At 30.1% G+C, this 21394-nt stretch overlaps 1 protein-coding gene across 1 annotated transcript; it reads left to right on the top strand.

The window, feature by feature from the left end:
- The first annotated feature begins 204 nt into the window (after positions 1-204).
- Positions 205-16201, top strand: LOC113401199 (cytochrome b5-related protein-like). The gene is made up of 7 exons (XM_026641018.2): positions 205-348; positions 4095-4316; positions 12304-12716; positions 14083-14271; positions 14604-14828; positions 15374-15653; positions 15960-16201. The coding sequence occupies exons 2-7, from the start codon at positions 4101-4103 to the stop codon at positions 15972-15974; spliced, it is 1338 nt and encodes a 445-aa protein (XP_026496803.2). The 5' UTR covers positions 205-348; positions 4095-4100; the 3' UTR covers positions 15975-16201.
- The last annotated feature ends 5193 nt before the right edge of the window (positions 16202-21394 follow it).

The following is a 21394-nucleotide window of genomic DNA, read 5'->3' as shown; positions in this document are numbered from 1 at the left end:
ACAGACTATGTGATGGTAAATAATCACCGTCATCAAGCTTTGACCGCTATTCATGGTAACTGGGACCTGCTTTGTCACTTATGCCTTCACAGAGGCAATAAAACGTTTCAAAACGAAAGAACGAATATTATTATATAATCAATAAATACTTAGCATAAGTTTATCACATTATTGACGGAACAACAAAAGTGAATCGCATGCGCATATTTTTAACCACTTTAACCAGTCACGGCCAAGCACCGACGCGGGTCGGTCGATTTCATATCAAATTAATGATAACAAATAAAATCGAAGTAAACAAAACAGTGCAAAAGTAGTAGTGAACATCGTTCCACAATTACATAAAAAGTATGTATGCGTAATCGTAAAATTAATTATAAAAAAATAAATGTTATTGCTTTAAATTAAAGGTTTTTTTCTATAAATTACTTATATACTACACTTACATAGCTTAAATTCGATTAATTACAATAAGATTAATTTTCGACGCGAATCTATAGATAAGTGGTTATTGTCCTCGTCTGTCAGTGCATCAGTCGTTGTATGAAATAAAATTCGTTTTGTATATTGAAACGTGTGATTGCTATTGTTGAATTTAACCGGTGCTTTGTGTTCTTTGACCCATACCGTTACGGTATGCTTAGTTTGACAAATATAAGAAGTGCCTCAGCTACAGTTCGCCCTATATTATATGCCGAAGCCGGTTTTTGAAAAACATACTCCGGACGTTCAAAAAATTATAAACAAACTATTTTAATTTGGGCAAAAAATCTAAATGGCTTAAAGGTTAATGGTTAGCTTTTTAATTAAGAATATTTAAATACATAATTTCATATGAAAAAATGTTACTTTGTTACGTCTTACTTGTCTTATTAATATACAATTAAAACCGTTAATGGCGACATCGTTTAGAACAACATATCGGTTATATTGACCAAAATCAACGGTCCCGGCTGAATGCTATATAACTGTCTTATCAAAAATATTGCTTTGTACGAAATTGCTTACTACGAAATACCGCATTAAACGACCACATTTGGCTAATGTTTTTGGAGAATTATATCTGTAGAACAACCAGCTGAAGAAGAAGAAAATGACGAACTGATGAACAAATTACAGTGGCAACTTTGAATGATGGTCTCAATGTTGTTAGTGTATTACGCAAGATTGTTCTTTTTAATAAACAGTTTCACATGCAGGGAAATTATAACGATACGCTGATTAAACTCCAAAGTGAATTACAAAATGTGTATACAAGACAGAAGTGTTCCAAACTAAAATTACAGATTTTATGCATACAGGAAAATGACATTGTTCTTTCTTCTTCTTCTTCTATACACACGCACAATACACAGGGATCGCTGCTAAACTTTATCTTTAAACAATATAAAACTGAGTTTCTCTTTAATTCAGTCTGTTTGCTCGCTTGTTTCCTTTAAATTACTCGATGGATTTTGGTTTACAGTGACTAACGTTGACTTAACCCTTCAATTGAATTTAATATTGAATCGTAGATCTTAAAAATTATATAGGCACATAATTTCTATTTAGGATTAAGGTATGAGAAAAGCCCTTACTCTCAACGCAGAACAGGAATGTGATGTGTCAAAATGTGACATGTAACATTGCCTATAATTAATTATAAAACGTATAGAATACACGTATCAAAATGCCGTATCACTGTATGGCAGTTGTCAAAATTTCACAAGTAATATACGAGGTTAATTCTTACAGAATCGCACTGCAGTCGCTGTTATTGTATATAATATTGTAAGATGTATTACATGTTACAGGTGGAGAGGTCGCTTGTCTCGGTGCTAATTACAGCTTAATGTCGTATTTTTCCAAGAATAAATATATTAGTTTCGTACTATAGAACTATATTATTTTATATAAATTATAAAATTGATTATTATATTTTATATAAATAATAAAATTGATTATTATATTTTATAATTATGTTCTTTTTTAGTTCTTTGAATGTTTAAGAAAATTTGAAGCTATGTATATGTAATATTCGACTTTTATTATTTGAACAAAATCAAAGGAGTTTTAATTGTAATTAAGCGAATTAAAAAGAAATCAGACAAGGCATCCAATTAATCACACGATAGCATTGAAAGCATATCAAATTTAAACTCTATAATGAGATTTTATCTTTTCATACGTCATAATAAAATCTGCGATTAGTAAATAAAAAAAAAATAATAATCATCAATATGATTTATGATGAAATCGAAGGCGGACAAGTTTGGTTGAAGATATAAAAAACATATTATAGAAAAATTATACTTAATCTTATTGACACTGATTTTGTTTATATTAGATACAATTTATGCATTATTATACACATAGGTAATAAGAAATATATTTCTTATTAGATACAACTAGTGGTTGAAGATGGAATTTTAACATGATAGTTTATATAAGATTTTAAATTAACATGGTTATTTTTATTACTAACAGTATCTAAAACGAGACTCTCGTGAACAAGACATTCGTAGATAATGTCGAAATATCGAGCTCCACCAAATAAAAATAAAAAACATGGTAAATATCCCGTTTTAGATACTGTTAATGATAGTTTATAGTTTCAAGATATCCTTAGGCTATATACCTTCTTTTAAACTGTATATTAAACTATACGTTACCATCAAGTTTTATCTTATGCTATTAAAACAATAAAAATAATATCAAACTTTCGTTTTAAAAATTTCTAAAACCCAATATTATATATAGTTGTTATTTTTCGTAATAACATAAGTCTTAACGATTTTCTTAGTAGGTATTTCGCTATAAGAGCCAAAAATAAATAAAGAAAGTACCTTTGTTAGTTTGTCAGCGCAATACTGTTACGAAAATATTTAACGTCTCTTGTATTGATATGTCATCAAACCCGACAATAATTTATCGACCTTCGATTGACGTCACCAATCCGTTAATTAATTTATAATATTTATTAATAAAATTTGTTAACATACCAAGTGAAAAATATTTACTATATAAACATGCGTATATATTTCTCGTACATTAATAACACTATTTTAAATCATTTATCATTTTCGCTTCGGCATAAATTATATCAAGCTCAAGAGGAACGAATAAAGTAGCGTTTAGTTTCTTTTTTTTTTTTATCGTTTGTAAGGAGGTTGAGGTTAGGGAACTGGAGTTTGGCAAGAGTCAATATTATGAAGTAAGCTTTACAGTAAAAACAGATAAATTGAGATTATTCAACGGTAATTTTAAATGATAATGAAAAAATGCTCGCCAAAATGTTACCACGAAAAACAAATATACCTAAAAATCTAATATAGGTACCTTATATACAGAAATTAAATTTGAGTAACTTACTAGTGCAGGAAGCTACAGTACAACTACAGCGTGCAACTTGCGAATTCTTGGAACCAATTAGGTCGAGTCAATAATACCTGAATTTAGCATATTTCTAATTAAAATTATATTATATTTCATCCGTCAGAAATAAAAACTATAACTTAATTTTCTCAAGGCCTTTGAAACATATGGTTATAGATATAATTCCTATTTAATAGTTTATTTAAAATGATTCCAGTAAATCAATTTACCTATATGTATACATTTTAAAGTTATCGAGTAAGTAAAAAAAAAAACAAAATAGTTATTAAATCTATCAGCTTGACGCATGATAGAAAAAATCTACTAATAAAATCGAATATTCGATGTAGTTTTAATATTAAATCGATGTGAAATTAAAGCTTTTTATTTAAGTTCAGAATTTATTCGTATTACTATTACAATACAAATATTTATAGAAAACATAATCAACGCTAAATTTAATATTAAATGACTGAAACTAAGAGTGAGCCGAGATGGCCTAGTGGTTAGAACGCGTGTATCTTAACCGATGATTTCGGGTTCAAACCAAGGCAAGCGCTACTGAATTTTCAGGCTGTTAATGTTAATAAGATGTTAATAAATGTAAATAATAATGTTAATAAATGTTGATAAGAAATTATAGAAAACGTAGTAAAAAATAGTCGCTATACGCATATTACAGTTCATGAATTCACGACCATTCAAGTATTACGAATAATTATTTGTTTGTTTTTTTTAAGGACAAAATGGTGCCAGATCCGGATAAGCGACAAGTCAGCTTTCCCAAATTAAAATATCCGTTGTTCCGAGATGTTTTACCCAAAAGTCCTCAGCAATGGATAACGGCAAAACAAATTCAAGATGGCGCCGAAGGACTTTGGCGGATTCATGATGACATTTACGATTTGACAGATTTTATTAACTCTCATCCTGGTGGCTCACAATGGCTGGAATTCACAAAGGTATTTTTTAAAATAGATTTGACCATCTCTACTGTACTGTACTGTATACGACGATAAAAAAAATAAGCAAAAAAAACCGAAATGGCTTTTCTTTGACTTTGTTAAGCATTAAGATTAATATTCGTTTGCCCCATATCCGTTTCCTTAATATATAAATCAATCTATATCATATTCATTAAAAAAAAACATTTGCTGGCAAAATGCAAATCATATAGCATCTATCCACGTTTGCGTGAATTCGAAACTGTCAAGCTCATTTCGTGTCTGTAAGGTCAACGGCAATATAAGGTCCACATAACCTTTTTAAGGTTAGCTCAAGTTCAACCCAGTTGTTTTTTAGTGAACAAACATTTACGTGTTGTTAATATGTATTCGAATAAATATAATAAATAAAAAATATAAATATTATTAATGAAAAAACTAATTAATCCATATAAATCAAATTTACTTATATCATAAATACTTAGATCTTAACAAAAGGCAGATGAAACGAGCGGATAATTATAGTGAAGCAACAATCTAATACAATTTTCGGTTGTATAGTAATTAACAATTTACTAATGAATAGTGTAGACCAACATTGTAAAGATTATTTTTTTAATTATTTCAATACAAACTCATCAAATCATTAGTCATTAAGTTTTATCATATTGATAAAACTTAATTAAACTTTGTTTTTAATTCTATATTATATCATACCAAACTATTTTTTTATAAATCAAATCAATTGGTGCAAAACAATTATCTACCTGTATAATGTTTGTCCTTGTGACGTACTCCTTTAACCTTTCATATCGTAAGTCGTAACATTGCGCCGGTAAGACATTTTATTATTAGAGCGTAACTGCACAATGTTTGTTCCTTCATAATTTTAGAACAAAAATAAATCATGTTCTTTTTTTAAATTATAATAATATCCAAGGTGATATCTAAGACAACTTATATTTTTAATAATATTTATTTTATCTTGGTATGTCGAGATACTTTTCTTGCAAAATCCATTACAATACTGATTCCTTCAAAAGGTGATAAAATCTTTAACAATGCAACACTCCAAAAAAATGCAGAAATGCCAAAAGTGTAGAAATGCTCAAATACCATAAATTATTATTGTACCTCTTATTTAAGTAACTAAAAGTTGGGGATGAATTTAATAAAAACATGACTAGGTGGCTTATACTTAATTCAAGTAACAAGTTCTTGCAAGCAGTTTTTGTCGTCAATTTACGAGAACATTATGTCAATTAAACGAAAAGGAGTATTACCGGTTCGAAACATGGATTCTAAAACCGGTAAGAAATCAGGAATTACTCTTTTTTGTACAATTTTTACTAACTCAACTATCATGAGTTGTAAAGTAAAAAATCTAAAATCGATTAAATTTTAATATAATTTTCGTCATATTGATTTGAATCTTTGCTGCGGATTATACCTAATACGATAATTTGATACCATCGAGTGGATCTGATTATGGCACCAAAAGGTAAATCGTGGAATCTTCTGGTGGAAATAACTGCTAATAAATTGTTCAAGTTTCGGCTCATTTGGTTCGTTTAGACGAGTTCCGTACGATGATTGATTGATGTGAATTGTATATTTATTAGACACTAAAAACGACGTTCGAATGAAATAGAGAATTTTTTTTTTTGCAATGATCATAAAAATTGATCGAATGATTATAAAACCTTCCTTAGATTCCAATTATCCGTAGCTTTGCAATCGTTCTAGTATTTTCGCAATGATTCGGTTTTTCCCATTACCCTGAGACATAGACAGAGCATTATATGTATTAGTTCGAAATTAATTAAAGCATGTAATTTTTATTTACATTTCTGTGAATACCTTATTATTAATAAAATATAAACATGCAATTATTAAATCCATAACTTGATGGTGGTGTATATTTAAGCTTTCTGCGACTAGTACTAAGAATCTAGTTAGCCTTTTAAATCTTGTGTACATTATAAAACAGCATTGACCAATTTATATAAAGGTGGAATGAAAATTACTTTAACAACGTATTTACTTTTGACCTCGTATAAACTAATGTATAGTTCATTATCATGAATTTACATATATGTTGAAGTAAAATACGTCTGTATGTCATTGTTGTATTTACTAATAACAACACCTATTCAAAATAAACGAATAAAGTAATAAATATATAAGTATTACACTTACTTATTGCTTGAAATAAAAACTAACTAATTTGCTAAATAGTTAGTCAGTTGCCTCGTTCATCAGAAGAATGTTAACTAATTTTGATTATAGTTAAAGAATTAATTCGATAGGTCAATTAGTTTCCGATTTATAAGTAAATCGGAAAAGTTGTTTTTTATAGTTCCAAGGGATGCTAAAATGCGAAAAAAATGGATAAAAGCTATGAAGCGATTAGATCCATTTGGAGATAAAAGTACAGTTTATTGTTGTGAAGATCATTTTGACGTAAGTATAGTGATTATATTTATCTTTATCTTATAATGAATCAATTTCTAATCGGATTAATCGCGTGCTTATTGATTTTAGATTGGCAGGAAAAATATAAAATCAATAAGATTGGGATTAATCCGATAAAAAATGGTTTCATTATAATATGCAGTGATCGTGAATACCAAAGACATTACTATTAATCTTTTGTAGTTTACATTTATTTAATACCTATAAATATAAAATCTGGTCAGAGGTGCAAAACCTTTGGTGTCAGAACTTTCCGTTATGTTTTACATAGTGTTACATATTATATTATCTTGAGATTGTTTGATCAAGAGATTAAATATCTTGTGACTGTGCCTCCTGCTCTGCTGGCGTAGGCTAGGTGTAGATGGCTAATACGATTTTTTCTTTTTTTAGATTGAGAATGATATGGAGAACTATACTAAATATAAGTTGGTCGGGTGAAGAATTAAATTAAAACAGGGTAAAGTTCCACACAAATTCAAATGTCAACAGGAAAAGGAAGATAAAAAACCTCAGAGATCTGCAGTGCAAAAAGGTCATCGTATAGAATTTTTTGAGAAACTATTAAATGAAGATGAAACTTCGGCGTTAGAAAAACCTGAAGAGATATTTGTTGCTAGTTGTGAAGACGAAATAGAAATAGAGGATCCATTAAGTTTTGTAAATAATGATCAGTGTTTAGAAATATCAAAAAAAAGTAAGGCAGTGCAAGTAAACCTGAAAACTAAACGTGTCCATAATTCAACCATGACTGTTAAAAAATATCTAAAAAAAAGAGTAAAATAATATTTTCATCAGATGCAGTATCTTTTAGTAGTATGATCGACACATCTTCAAATGCCTCTTCACGTGAAATGTTTAACCTTGATCAAGAATCAAATAATCCTAATGAAGATTCAGATTCGGATCCGGAATGCGAAACACTTTTTTTCAGAAACTATATGCAAAAGCCTGCTCTTTTATATTCTATATCTAGAGAACCACAACTGTTGTTAGGTTTACCTAAATAATGCTATTTTTGTATTAATATGTTTTCTGAAACAACAAAACGTACTCCGCGAAATATTATGATAACTTTAAAAAAAATACGCTTGTATCAACCTAATACTATTCTGGCCTTGGAATTTGGTTTGTCGACTAGTTCTGTTACTAAAATCATAAGGGTTACTGTTCCGGCTATAGCATCTGTACTTAAATCACTTGTATATTTTCCACCTGCATCCGATGTCCAGATGAATCTACCTAGTCCATTTAGAAAAAATTACAATCAGGTTCAAAGCATTATCAACTGTTTTGAGATTCAAATTGAAAAGCCTGTTGATACCGTAAAGCAAGCTCTTACGTGGTCGGATTACAAAAACTGTAACACAATAAAATATTTAATTTCAATAACACCAGGCGGGTTAATAAATTTTATTTCACCAGGGTATGGCGGCAGAGTAACAGATTCATTAATTTTTGAAGATTGTGATATTTTGCAAACTTTACCTGAAGGATCAGCAGTATTAGCAGACAGAGGTTTTAAAAATATTGCACATTTGCTACAACAACATGGACATACTCTGATCAAACCTCCTAGCGTGAGCACTAAAATAAAACCAACACGAAAAGAAGTTTTGGAGACAAAAAAAATTGCAGCGTTACGAATACACGTTGAAAGAGCTATCGGCAGACTTAGATTCTTTGAGTTCATGTTGCCACACGCTTGTGTAGATCTAAAGCAAGTCGACCTGCTAGATTCAGTGGTGATTTCTGCATGTGGAATAGTTAATCTTCAAAGCAGTCTGTTTAATTTAGAGTAACTTCCTAGAGTTTTAAGCAAAATACATTTAAGTTTATTTTATTGTATTAAAAATATAAAATATTGAGGTAACGTACATTCCATTTTCCATCAATGTTTGTGTTATTTATAGAGTTTTAATAAAACTATCTTACATTAGGATAATGTTATTTTATTAATTTATCAAAAATATTTTCCTTCCAAAACTTAATACATTTTTCAAACATATCATGACAATATTTCTTATTATAAACTACTTCATGCACATCAACCTTCCTTGAGGTTTCAAAGTCAACTAGTGCAATACAAAATAGGGCTTTCCTTTTTCCGGTCATTTGCATTTGTGTTTGTATCTGAGCATAATATTTTTTGCCTAGTTTACCTTGACTACAATACGTAGTAAAAGTGTTTGCCTTGGTTGGACACTTTACTTCTAGAACGCAATCATCAGTAAGTCCGTCAGGCGAGGCACCAATCATAGGCCACTCATTCTTTAAAAATAGACCAGTATCCACTATCTCAATACTATATAGCTTCGAGACTTCTCCTATGACATCCTTTTCAAATTTTTTTCCTCTATTGATAGCATTCGTTTGATTAAAAGTTACAGCACCAAATATTTCCTCAACTAAAAAGCCATCTTTTGTTGTGCAACTTCGTGCATTTTTGAAGCTGTTATACGTCCGTAGCGCATCTCAAACCACAAATTTGAATCTGATTGAGCTGTTGTACCCTCTTTTACGTGATGACATCTTGATTCCGTCATTTCGTTCTTACAAAATGTTATAAAACTTTCAACGTGAAAACCAACACAGGATTTTTTGAAACGATTAATTAAATAATGAATGGACATCTTTTCAAGTTCTTTTTTTTCACATATAAAATGTGAAAGATAACATTGTATTTGAAGCTCTCTAAGTTTTAATGCTACTTTGTCAGAAAAAATATTTCCATTCTGACCGACTGAATGAAGTGTTATGCCACTTGTACCGAAATCTTTGACTTTAATCATTTTCAGTGTGGTACCAATACCTGAGAGGTTAGATTTTTTCCATTAACACTTGGTAGCAGTCGTAGAAGGCTCCTCGCTTCTTCATCCTTTTCATTGCATTCTAAACTGTAATGATAAGGTGTGGTACGTACGCGGTGTTCTGGCGTGATTCAACATTTAACCGTACAAACATCACCTACTCTTTTTACTTGAACATAACCAATAGCATCATCGCCATAGCTGTCTCTTGCCGATCTGAAATAAGTTTTCAATAAAAATAAATGGCCTTACGTATTTTGTTAGTAAAAAAATACAAATAAATAAAAAAGGTTTAGTACAACTATCCAAACATCTATATTTGCAATAAGAATTAAGTAAAATAAAATAAAATTGCCTTACGTATTTTAAATTTAATGGTAGGTAAGTACTTCTACTATTTGAGTTTGTAGCAATACTTCGTCGCATTATCAACAGAAACCAAAACTTATGTCAAGTATGTAATTAACTATTAATAAACTTAACTTATTTGAACCGCATACCACACCTATTACACGACCCTTTTGAAACAATGAAAAGCTTTCAGTTTTTGTTATTGGAATTTGAAGTACCACGCGGTCGTTTGTAACTTATTTCTCCGAAAATAATTATTTATTGCGACGTCTATTTTTTTGTATAAAAACTTGTGCATTCGTTTGAAACAAGTGTGCATTGAAATAAGTTAGCTCTGTCTATGTTCACTCCTATGCTTGTATATATACTCGTGCATTTTTAAATAAATTCATTCATTCCATCTGAAACGACTCTACGGGATGCACACAAGAAGTAGGTTTATTATACTTCCCGCCGGACAATCTTTATAGTGGTAATATAGCACCTCTAAACTGGTAACCATACCACTAAAAGTTGCATTCTTCCGTTACATTAGTTGGGTATTTTGTTTTGATAAAACAATTTAGAACAGATAAACTATTAAGCTAACTAACTATTAACATAAGTAGTAGTAAGGAAAGTTTACTTACCTTTGCATTTTTATCCCTCGCATTTCGGTGGCAACAAAACCACTATTTGTTGATAAATAATGAGCAAACATTAATCCATCTATTTTAGGTAGATTATCCGATTGCCCTTTTTCAACTCCTTCGTCCATTTTATTAATATATATAATAATATTTACTATTATTAGACTATTAACGTAATACGCGAACGAAAACACAACAAAATACTGCGCAAGCTATTACAACTACTATAAGTGCTGGCGACTTGATACTAAGGGGTACGATGATATGACGTCACAGGCACTCACGCGGCTGTTAGCGGGACTCGATATTTTTCGAAACTTTGAATGCCTATAAAATCAAAACTACTAGATATTTTTTACTACAACAAAAACTAGTGTATTTGTATACATACAGGCTTTACTGAGAAAAAAATTCAAGCGATTTGGCATACCTAGTAACATTCTTCATTGTAGAGCCAGAGTAACTTGATTCAAATCGCGGGACGGAACATTAAAAGCTATTTAATTTTTCTGGCAAAAATTCACAAGCAGAAGACAGAAGAAATTCACATGAATGTACATACATACATATATGCAAATAAGGATAATTTCCTTAGCTTTCCTATAAAATACAGAGAAAAGAATAGCTAGCTAGACGAAACCTGTAGAAACGACTTGTATACATATAAATATAATTAAGTAATAAAAGTCTATAGACGTACAAAGTGCAATTGCATAATGTTTTTTTCTAGAAATAAATTGCTGGTAATTTAAAAACACAAGTTATTTTTAATGGACTTCTCTGAAATTTTATATCTATTTTAATGTACGTACCTAGAAGATTCAAATACAAAGCGGCTTAATTACAATCTACCTTCGTATACACAATCATAGTCCACGTAACGCGTTAGTAAACAATAATTATAATTACTTTTCTTATTCTATGAACGACATTCTCAGCTCACAATTTTTGTAGTAATATATAATTAAAAGCATATGTATGGAAACATACATTTATTGAGTCTTGTATAGTGATTTCTTTTTTTTAACGTAAGATTTAAATACAATAACATCTGTCATATAAATAATATATTATGTAGAATCTTATCCAAAAGTAGAATACCCAGCCCGGGAAGTTTTATATGTTTACGTTCACCTGCAAAAAAATTAAATCTTATATATCGATTGACGTATACACATTTTTCGCAGTCACCTTAGAAATAGCCGTTTATTTGTTCAACTAGCTCTTTTATAGAACAACGCTATTATATTATACATTTTTTTGGTGATATACGTAGGGAAATATGCAAATGGGTCACCTGATGGTAAGTGGTCATCGCCGCCGATAGACGTTGCCTTAAAAATAAATCTTCATACAAAAATACTTAGGATATACTATTACCTACCTAATAACTTTAATATGATTTAACTATTTTTACAAAGAAAATCTCTAATTTATTTGGACGAGCATCCGCTCTGGCAAAGAATGTTTCCGAGATTAAAAATAACTTATCAATTTATTGAATAAAATGAGTGAATGAGAAAATGAGAGCTTCCTGCTTTTTACCACCAAAAACAGTCATACTACCTTTTAATCAAAATATTGGCAAGGCTAGATTAAATTATTTAAAAAAAAAAACAAATTATTTTCAAACTCAGAACAGAAGAGCACAAAACAGCACAAAACCAGACTAGTTTATTTTTCGAATTAACACAGGTTACAAAAAAAAATTACAAAATTATATTTTTGCGTTTTTTTCAGGGAACGGATATTACGGAAGCCTTTGAAACACACCACATAAATAGCGGAGTAGCTGAAGCTTTGTTGCCAAAATATTTTATTAAGAAAGCAAGCAAACCACGGAATTCACCATTTACTTTCAAAGAAGATGGATTTTATAAGACTTTGAAAATGAAAGTAGCTAATGAGCTAAAAACCTTGCCAAAGGGCATTAGGAAGAAAAGTGATAATGTTACTGATTTGCTTTTAATATGTTTTTTGATTTCGAGTCCACTTAGTTGCTTGCTTTGGACAAAGAGTTTAATATACGGAGCTGCTTTTACACTGATTGTTGGCGTATTATTGAGTGCCCTCACCATTTCCGCCCACAACTATTTCCACAGAGCGGATAGTTGGCGAATGTATCTGTACAACATTAGTGGACTTTCATACGCGTAAGTCAAATAATATATAAAATTGCCATACTAAGAAATTATACTAAGATATAATTGTACTAAGATATGGATACGTAATAGACTTTGCTCAATTGAGCGTTTCTGATATTTATACATAGGTATCCCTGCGCAGATCTTACACCCCTAATACTCTATGTTTGCTTAGAAAAGTACTCGCCTCAATTACGTAAAAATCGTTAAAAATATTATGAAAAATGTATTGCAAACAAATAGGCGAAAGGCGTTGCTATTTTTTTGTATTATTGTATATGCTGATGGCAAAAAACAATCTTGCGATAGAAAGCTTAGGAGCAAAGAACAATTAATTGCGTAAACAGAGAGCAACTTTTCTATTATTACATCTTTATTTAAATTTTGTTAAAAAAAAACTGAATATTATACATGTACATAATTAACACATACCTACCTACACATGAAAATTTATTTTTTAAATGTTTTCAATAACGATTGTCATGGAAAAAGGTTTTAACGCAATTCAAATAAAATTCAGTTGTAAATACAAAGTTGAATACGTTTTCATGAAGTATTTGTAAGGGTTTACATTGATTATTACCTGGAATATTACGAGTATTATCAGCCACTATAGTACCCACGTTAAGCCTACATGCTATTATTAGAACTCTCAAAAGGCACGAGCAACATTCGTCTATATAAGCAATATTAGGATTATCGGCGGATCTGAGGCACGAGAATTAAAACAAAGACAATCCCATATACATACAATAATGTACATAAGTAAGACTATATAGATGATAAACAAGCGTTAAGTTAGTTCTTATTGATTATCACACAAGCGAATAATGATTTCATTGTTTTACATTGTTAAATTAGTAAAAAAGAATAACTGAGTATCTAGCTAGAATCTCGACGGGATCTACATCCTGAACCGGAGGTAGCTACGTTTAATTTAATAATATATCTCATGTATTTTGCTTTAGGTCGCTTTCTTCTCTACTAGTTTTAAGTTCAGTTAGTTTACCCTGTAACAAGAAACTCGAAACACACCACAGAACACGAGCTTGAAATGTCAGACAGTGATATACGACATTGACTTGGATAATTATAAAATTTATGGGATACATGTATCAAAATGGCGTGTCAAAATATGTCGGTTGTCAATAGTTCTTGCTATTTATTTATTATTAGTGAGACACGAAATGCTTTCATACTGAATTTCACTGCAGATCTAAATATTATACTATATTAAAGAGGTCTCTCGTTAGCACTTACAAATAATTAAATATAGATGCACCTTATATTCAAACGTACCATTTTTATTTAATCTGAAGATTCGTATCAAAAATATATATTAAACACGATGCCTTGTTTTTCTTTGATATTTCAGTGAGTGGCGGGTATCGCACGCGATTTCGCATCATCTCCATACGAACACCGCTAATGACATTGAATTGAGCATGTTAGAGCCATTTTTACAGTACTTACCACGGCCAGACAAACCTATAATTGCACAGATGGGAGCATTTTTTTATCCTGTTATATTTTTGTTTACCTCTTTAGGATGTATGGTAAAAGAGTGAGTATAGCGGTATGTTTTGTTATTGTTTCTCAAAATTTTGATATCATTTTATATACAATACATATTTTTGAGTATCGAATAATTTTTCATCTATAAAAAATTAAAAACATCCTCGGATGCTTTACACTAATTGCATAATGTGAATGTTTCGATTTATTTCGAATAAAAATTTCGATAAAAGATTTATTTCGATTACATGTTTGTGATAAAATAAAAAATGTTGCAAAAAAAAAAAATTATATTTAAAATAATCAATGTTCATAAAGACATAAATAATAATTTAAGAAATAATCATTTTTTTACTATTAACCAATTAAATTATATTTTAGGATATCATGTGGAGTGCTAAGTATTGAAGGTAAAAAATTATCATGGGAAAATGTGATACCATTTGTTATACCGGTATGGATGTGGTGGATCAGTGGACTATACCTACCCTGGACTATTATCGTTTGGCTAGCGACCATCATGACGTCCAGTCTGATCTTTATGATCTCTGGACTAACTGCTGGACATCATGCCCATACTAACTTCTTCGAAGGAGATGTGCCTAGGTAAATATAGATTATTGATAATAGAATATATTTAAAATTAAAAAAAAAAAGGAAAAATTAAAAATTATGTATTATTTGTATCTGTAAAGCACACTCAAGTATAATTATATAATCAGGCTGTTGTTTCTAAACTACTATAAAAAGCTCCTAACTTAAAACTAAATATTATATATTTTTTTATCATTCCATAAAAATCTTTATCAATGAAATTAAGTATATTTCAATATATTTACAATTTTATTGTAGTAAGGAGAGACTGGAAACATGAAAGAAAATTGAAAAATGAAATTTATTGTCTGCCTAAAATCGATAGCAATGACAGTAATATTAACGTAAAATAACCGTAGGATTGAAGTAACAACCGTAGGCGTATTTCTCATTAGCAACTATTATTGTTGATAAATAAAAAAGAAAAGGCTTTTAAAGTAAAAAATAAAAGTATAAAATATCAGTTATATATTTATTCGACAAAATGTATAGAGGACCTATTTCAGTTTCGATAACTTAAAATATACGACCTAATATATCACTGTCCATATTTTCAGGGAGGAGTTTATTGATTGGGGCATTCATCAACTGGATACGGTAGTTGAGAGGGTCGACTTTGCGGGCGACCACTTTAAAGTACTCACTCGCTTTGGCGATCACGGGCTACATCACCTATTTCCAACACTCGACCACGCGGAACTGAAATATCTATACCCAACTGTATTGAAACATTGCGAGAAATTCGAAACTCAACTTCGTATGACAACGTTCTATAATGCCTTAATAAGTCACAGCAAGCAATTAATCAGAAAGAGACCGATAAACTTTAGAGAAAAAGTAAGTTTTAATTGAAGAAAAAATATAAGGTTTTTATTAAATATCATAGATAAATTGGTTACTAAAGTTGAATTCGATAAAATAGATATATTTCAAGTAAACTAGTAATAACTATGTATATAATGGAACACTCATAATATAAAAAAATACCTCAACCCATAAAACAAGCAAATATAACACAGTACTTGTTTAATAATTGTTGAAAAATTATTTTAGCGATAATTCAAAATTTTAATTCGAAAGTAACATTTAATAAAAATAATTTAGTACTAAATTGACAATAGTTTAATAAATTTTTGATTTCAGAAACAGAAAATATAAATGGTGATATTCATTATATTTAACGACTTCATGAAGAAATCCTCATTAATGTCAAATTATTTTTATATGGTTTAATGATTTTATGTTTCAAACTTAAAATTGTGACCGGTCTACACAAGGTTAGCTATTATTTAAAGGAACAGCGTACGTAATAGCTTTTACAAGATGTTCCTAGTGAACGTACAAAGTAAAAAAAAAAAACATTTAAACAATACCAACTATAAAATTATTGACATGAACAGAACAGTACGAAATAGAGTTGTTAAACAGTAAATCGATACGGACTAATTTAATAAATACCATATATCAATTTCGATTGAAATCGCTCTGCATTATTTTTTCTAGTTTAAAGCAAATGTTTGCGTTAACGGAAGCTTTGCAAAAGAAACCACGTTATAAATAGTGACGCGGCTAGTCAACGCAAATATCAGTAAGCATTTTAAAATTCTGTGACTGGCATTCGTGCCTTAGAAAAGTATTTTAAATTTTTTTGAAGTTTGCATTCGTATGTTTGTTGTGTATAGAATATAATTCGTCAATTTAACTGTGTACTTCTGATGCAAACACTGACCGATATAAAATTGTTGAAATTTTAGAACTGTCATTTTTATTGAACCAATTCAAATGTTTTTTACGATATGTTTTTCGAATTTTATTTTCAACATATTGTTATTTTAAATGTTGCATACATTTTTTATAAATGATAAAGACGATTTTTAATTTAAAATATTGTAATAAAAGTAATTTAGTATGGTATATTAATATAAACATTTATATAAATTTTGGCTGTGGGTTTAGTTATATTAAATTTATTTATTGTATTACTTTGTTTTATTAAATTACTACGTGAGAATGTGAATTTAAAAGCTGTTATTTATATGTTTATTTATATGTACAAATTAAATAAAACATAGCGTTAAATTAAGCAGACAACTCTGACTGTCGATTTAATGTTTAGAAAGCAATTATGTTCCAAATACTGTTAGGATAGGACGTTTTGGAATGAAGCGTCAAATGGCATCAAACGCCGCCTGTGTGTACCGTTAGCAACGCTATCGAGGTCATATGTTTTAGCATTTTATTAATTCATGGTACATTTTTAACGAAATTAGTACAAAAACACCAGATGAGTTAAGAAGATATGACCAGAAGACCAGGTACTGTTGAAGAGAATAAAAAGAGATGTCTGTGAGAGAGAGAGAGCGGAAGAAGAGAAGATGTAGCAGTTTATTTATTTTAAATATTCTTACTGTGGTAAAGTATAAATCAAAATCGTTTTACTAACTTTACCTCTCACAGTTGTTAGTGAATATACATAGCTACGTATATATACGTGCGTATAGTCCTACGTATATATAATAGGTATACGTACAGCTCGGTGGAATCAATTTGGAGAAAGAATGATGATGATAATCATACAAAAACAATTAAACTCAAATCGCACCACATTGATCGCATGATCTGTAGAAAATTGTAATTATATTTATAAAAAAGAATTATGATTAATAATGATTTCGGCTTAAGATAGTTTAAAATTTTAATCGTTATTAAATGAAAAATAAATTTTGATTTTGTGGTAGGCTTTACACCGTTGTTTGTTAAAGTAAGGATTATACGAGTAGGAACAAAGTACCTACCCAGTCATAATATAAGCCCTAGTGAGGAGTTTCACTGATTTGTATACACCTCACCATTTAATATGGCTGCGTATTCTGTAATGACGTTTGACCGTCAAAATCTGTAACACAGATTAACGTTGTACAAAGGGAAAATGGCTTGCCGCAGTCCGCAATCCTTTGACATTCATTCTCATCACTTCACCACAACATAAATTAGGCCCAACGTCTAAATTGTACAGGTAGCAACATTTTATCTGCTATATATCTATTTAACTTATGTTATTTCACCTGCTAATATTTAATAATAAGTTTTTTTTTAATGAATGGCGAAAAAATTTAATTACTTAATTCTTTTTTTTTCTTTCTTTATTAAAAATATGAAACACAACATTTTTATATTTCACATTTTATAAATCTGTTTTTAGGTTTTCATTTTAAACAGTGGTAGTTTCATGACGCAAATATTTTTTATTTCAAGTCAAACTATTACCAAAATTTTGTTTTAATTGAAACGAACGATAATTTGATAATGTTGCCGTAGTCGAAAATAATTGTTCATATGTTTCGAATGCACAAAGCATAAAAAGCAACCGTTTTGATCACGTTTGTAATCCATAATGACGTGCCACAGCGATGGTGCATAATGTCCTGAATCTCTTTAATGTGTCACAAAAGGAACGCTTTAAACATTGTCTAACGCCAGTAAATATGCCCACATGAATTTATCGCTATAGTCATAAAAAACCTTTAAAATTAGACATTCTTATTTTAATAAGTATACACTCTGCTTATATACATAAAAATAAATGTTTTTATAAACCATTAATCCGATTATGATGTAACCTTGATGAACTGCATATCCGAAAAGTTTCCAGACCCAAAACATTTTTTATTTAAAATATTTCTTTCTTCAAAATAAACCTTTTATGTAGGACCTTAACCTACCCGTGCGAAGCTGGAAACTGCGAAGGTGATATATAATTATAAATATAGCTACATTTATGATTAAATTATTACATTAAATGTCGATCAAGTCAACATAACTTAACAAACAATTGAATATAATCAATATCATGTATGTATCGAGTATATAATCAATGATAAAGATTTCTTAAAGGAATACACGTTTTCAATAACAATTATTAACATTTTCCGTCGAACGCTTACTTGTTTAAGTTAAATGGTTACTTGAATGTAGCCGAGAATACTAAAATCACAAGAGACATTAAATACCAAGGTTTCAAATCTACGTAGAAATTGCTTCCGCACGTAAATCAGCTTAATATTAAATCCTGTTATTATCTTGATATATTAAATTATTTATTTCGTTGGGCTAGTGGTTAACTTGTAAGGCTGCAGAACTGATGCGAATTCAAAAACAGGCGTTTCATTATATTATTGGACACTAATAATATACCACAAATTACATCACCGGGTCTCACGCCTGATCATGTAGGTCGTGCACTCCCAGAGATTTCCACCTCTGGAAATTAGGAATGCATTGATTGCTGTGCTCGGTGAGTTTGTTATTTTAGTTTTTATTATATTTTTTAGTTATTTATATATAAGCAGGAACTTAATTTATTTATGACGTCTAATACTGCGGAAGCTCCTAAAAATGTATTTGAATACATAAAATCGAGAAGAAATAAGTGGTTTGCGTGCTATTTTGAAATAACTGACTTCTCTTCGGTTATTTAGACGAAATTAAGAAGTACGGCAGCCGAGATAATCACGTGCCGTAGTACGCCGTGGAGTTGCAGATTATCTCGACTCGCCTTAAATAATAATAGAAAATAAAATACCCAAAAACCGAAATAACACTCTAAACGAAACGTCAAACCCTATATCGAATAGCTTTAATATTTTTAGAAGCTTTATTGTTGTTTAGAAGGCTCGGTAGCGTAAATTGCTTTTGCGGGTTCACTTTATTTTACTAGAAAACCCCAAAATTACGGCTAAAAGTCACCAAAATGTTACTATGAATACCGCTGTCATACCCTTATCTGAAGTTCTATTATATCAAGAATATAATGTTCGCAAGAATTCAAACCCTTCTAGTCAATGCTAAAAGTATATTGATAGTAAGTTACGCATATAATTATCCTGACATATATTTAACTAATTTAGTACTAATTTGGAAATATCCTAGTCTTACCAATCAAATCGATGTCATCCTTAAAAAAACTTTAGAAAAAAAACTAAATTTATCTCTTGATGAGTATTCTTGGACTCCAGCTACACTTCCCATTCCATTTGATGGCATAGGCGTGAGAAAAATTTCAAGTGTTGCCCTTCCGGCCTTTCTTTATTCTGTACATAGCTTTCAGGCCTTTGTTCACAAATTTTAAAATCAAAATCACAAATGTTACTGAGGCGATAGAGACCTGGAAGGTAAAGTGCCCTAATGATGCTACCCCTAAGGAAGTTACAAAACAAAAACTTTGGGATTCGCCTTTGGTCCACTTTACACTACACAGTTGACACAAAATTTAACGAGTGCCCAAAACCGTGCCAGGCTTCTAGCGTTATCAACTAAAGAGTCAAGTCACTGGTTGAATTAATTACCCTCTAAAAATCTTGGGACACTTAGATAATGAATATCTCCGCATATCAATTGGTCTCCGACTGGGAACACCGCTGTGCTCTGAGCACAGATGCTCGTGTGGAAAGGGGGTGGACTCTTTCGATTTACATGGTCTTGTTTTTAGCCCAGAGGATCGGAATTGCGTTTCAACGGGAAAATGCTGCGAGCATTCTTGCCACCATTCCACGCTGTCAAGATTTATACAGTAACTATTTTTAAGGAAATCATATTTATATTATATTTAAGCACTTAGTGTTATTAATTCTTTTGTTAATAAATATCTATAAAAAATAGTACTAAATAAACAAATAGAGTAGAATAATACGGGCTTGCACAAACCACCCACTCATCAGATAATCTACCACCAAACAGCAGTACCCAATATTGTTTTGTTCTGGTTTTAAGGGTGAGCGAAATAGTGTAACTACACGCGGGACATTACATCTTAGTTCCCAAAGTTGGTGGCGCATTGGCAATATAAGGAATGGTTAGTATTTCTTACAGCGCCATTGTCTACTTACCAAGTGGTGGTGACCACTTACCATCACGTGGCCCATTTGCCCGTCAGCCTATCTATATTATAAAAAAAATATTAAATAAAAAGAGTGATATATCAAAAGGGGCAACATAATTTGAAGTTTTATGTTTATATAAATATTGAATTTCATTTTATTAATCACATGGTAACAAAAATATAATTACGATACTCTGTTTATTCAAAAAGAAAACATATGATCGTTATTTCACGAAAAATATATTAATTAAAACATTCAACCAAGTGATAAATATTTTAATTGTTCTGTTTCAAATTTAAAGGGTAGCGACAAAGAACAATTAACAAATTTGTGTGAACAACCCTTATTAAAACTGTCTAATAATTTCAACTCGCTGACACCATGTGTGAAGGAGACAATAACTTCATTAAAGGAGATCAAAAAAATTATATACATAAATTTAAATATATTATGATATAATTACATGAATTATTAATTAGAATAAGTATAAACTTACAAAATTAAGAATACTTATGTGTTATAAAATCTTTTATTGAATAGTTGGATGGATATGCAATAGCTAATGCTTTGCTACCCAAATTGCTCAGTAATATAAATTAACTATTAAACATAATAAGATAAAAATTACGCAAAAATTATTAATAAAACTCAATTTTGTTATTTTAATAATAATAGTATAACATAAATAGCATCAGAATT

The sequence above is a fragment of the Vanessa tameamea genome, chromosome 7, assembly GCF_037043105.1.
Source record: "Vanessa tameamea isolate UH-Manoa-2023 chromosome 7, ilVanTame1 primary haplotype, whole genome shotgun sequence".
NCBI lineage: Eukaryota > Metazoa > Arthropoda > Insecta > Lepidoptera > Nymphalidae > Vanessa > Vanessa tameamea.
The sequence above is the reverse complement of the archived record's forward strand: the minus strand, read 5'-3'. Positions and strand labels throughout refer to the sequence as shown.

What these genes read in the sequence shown, in the direction of transcription:
- LOC113401199 (XM_026641018.2), top strand. Translation starts at nt 4,101, where the DNA reads ATGGTGCCAGATCCGGATAAGCGACAAGTCAGCTTTCCCAAATTAAAA. An exon ending in ATTAGTGGACTTTCATACGC is followed by an intron (nt 12,717 to 14,082) that starts GTAAGTCAAATA and finishes TTGATATTTCAG; the next exon opens with TGAGTGGCGGGTATCGCACG. An exon ending in TTCGAAGGAGATGTGCCTAG is followed by an intron (nt 14,829 to 15,373) that starts GTAAATATAGAT and finishes CCATATTTTCAG; the next exon opens with GGAGGAGTTTATTGATTGGG.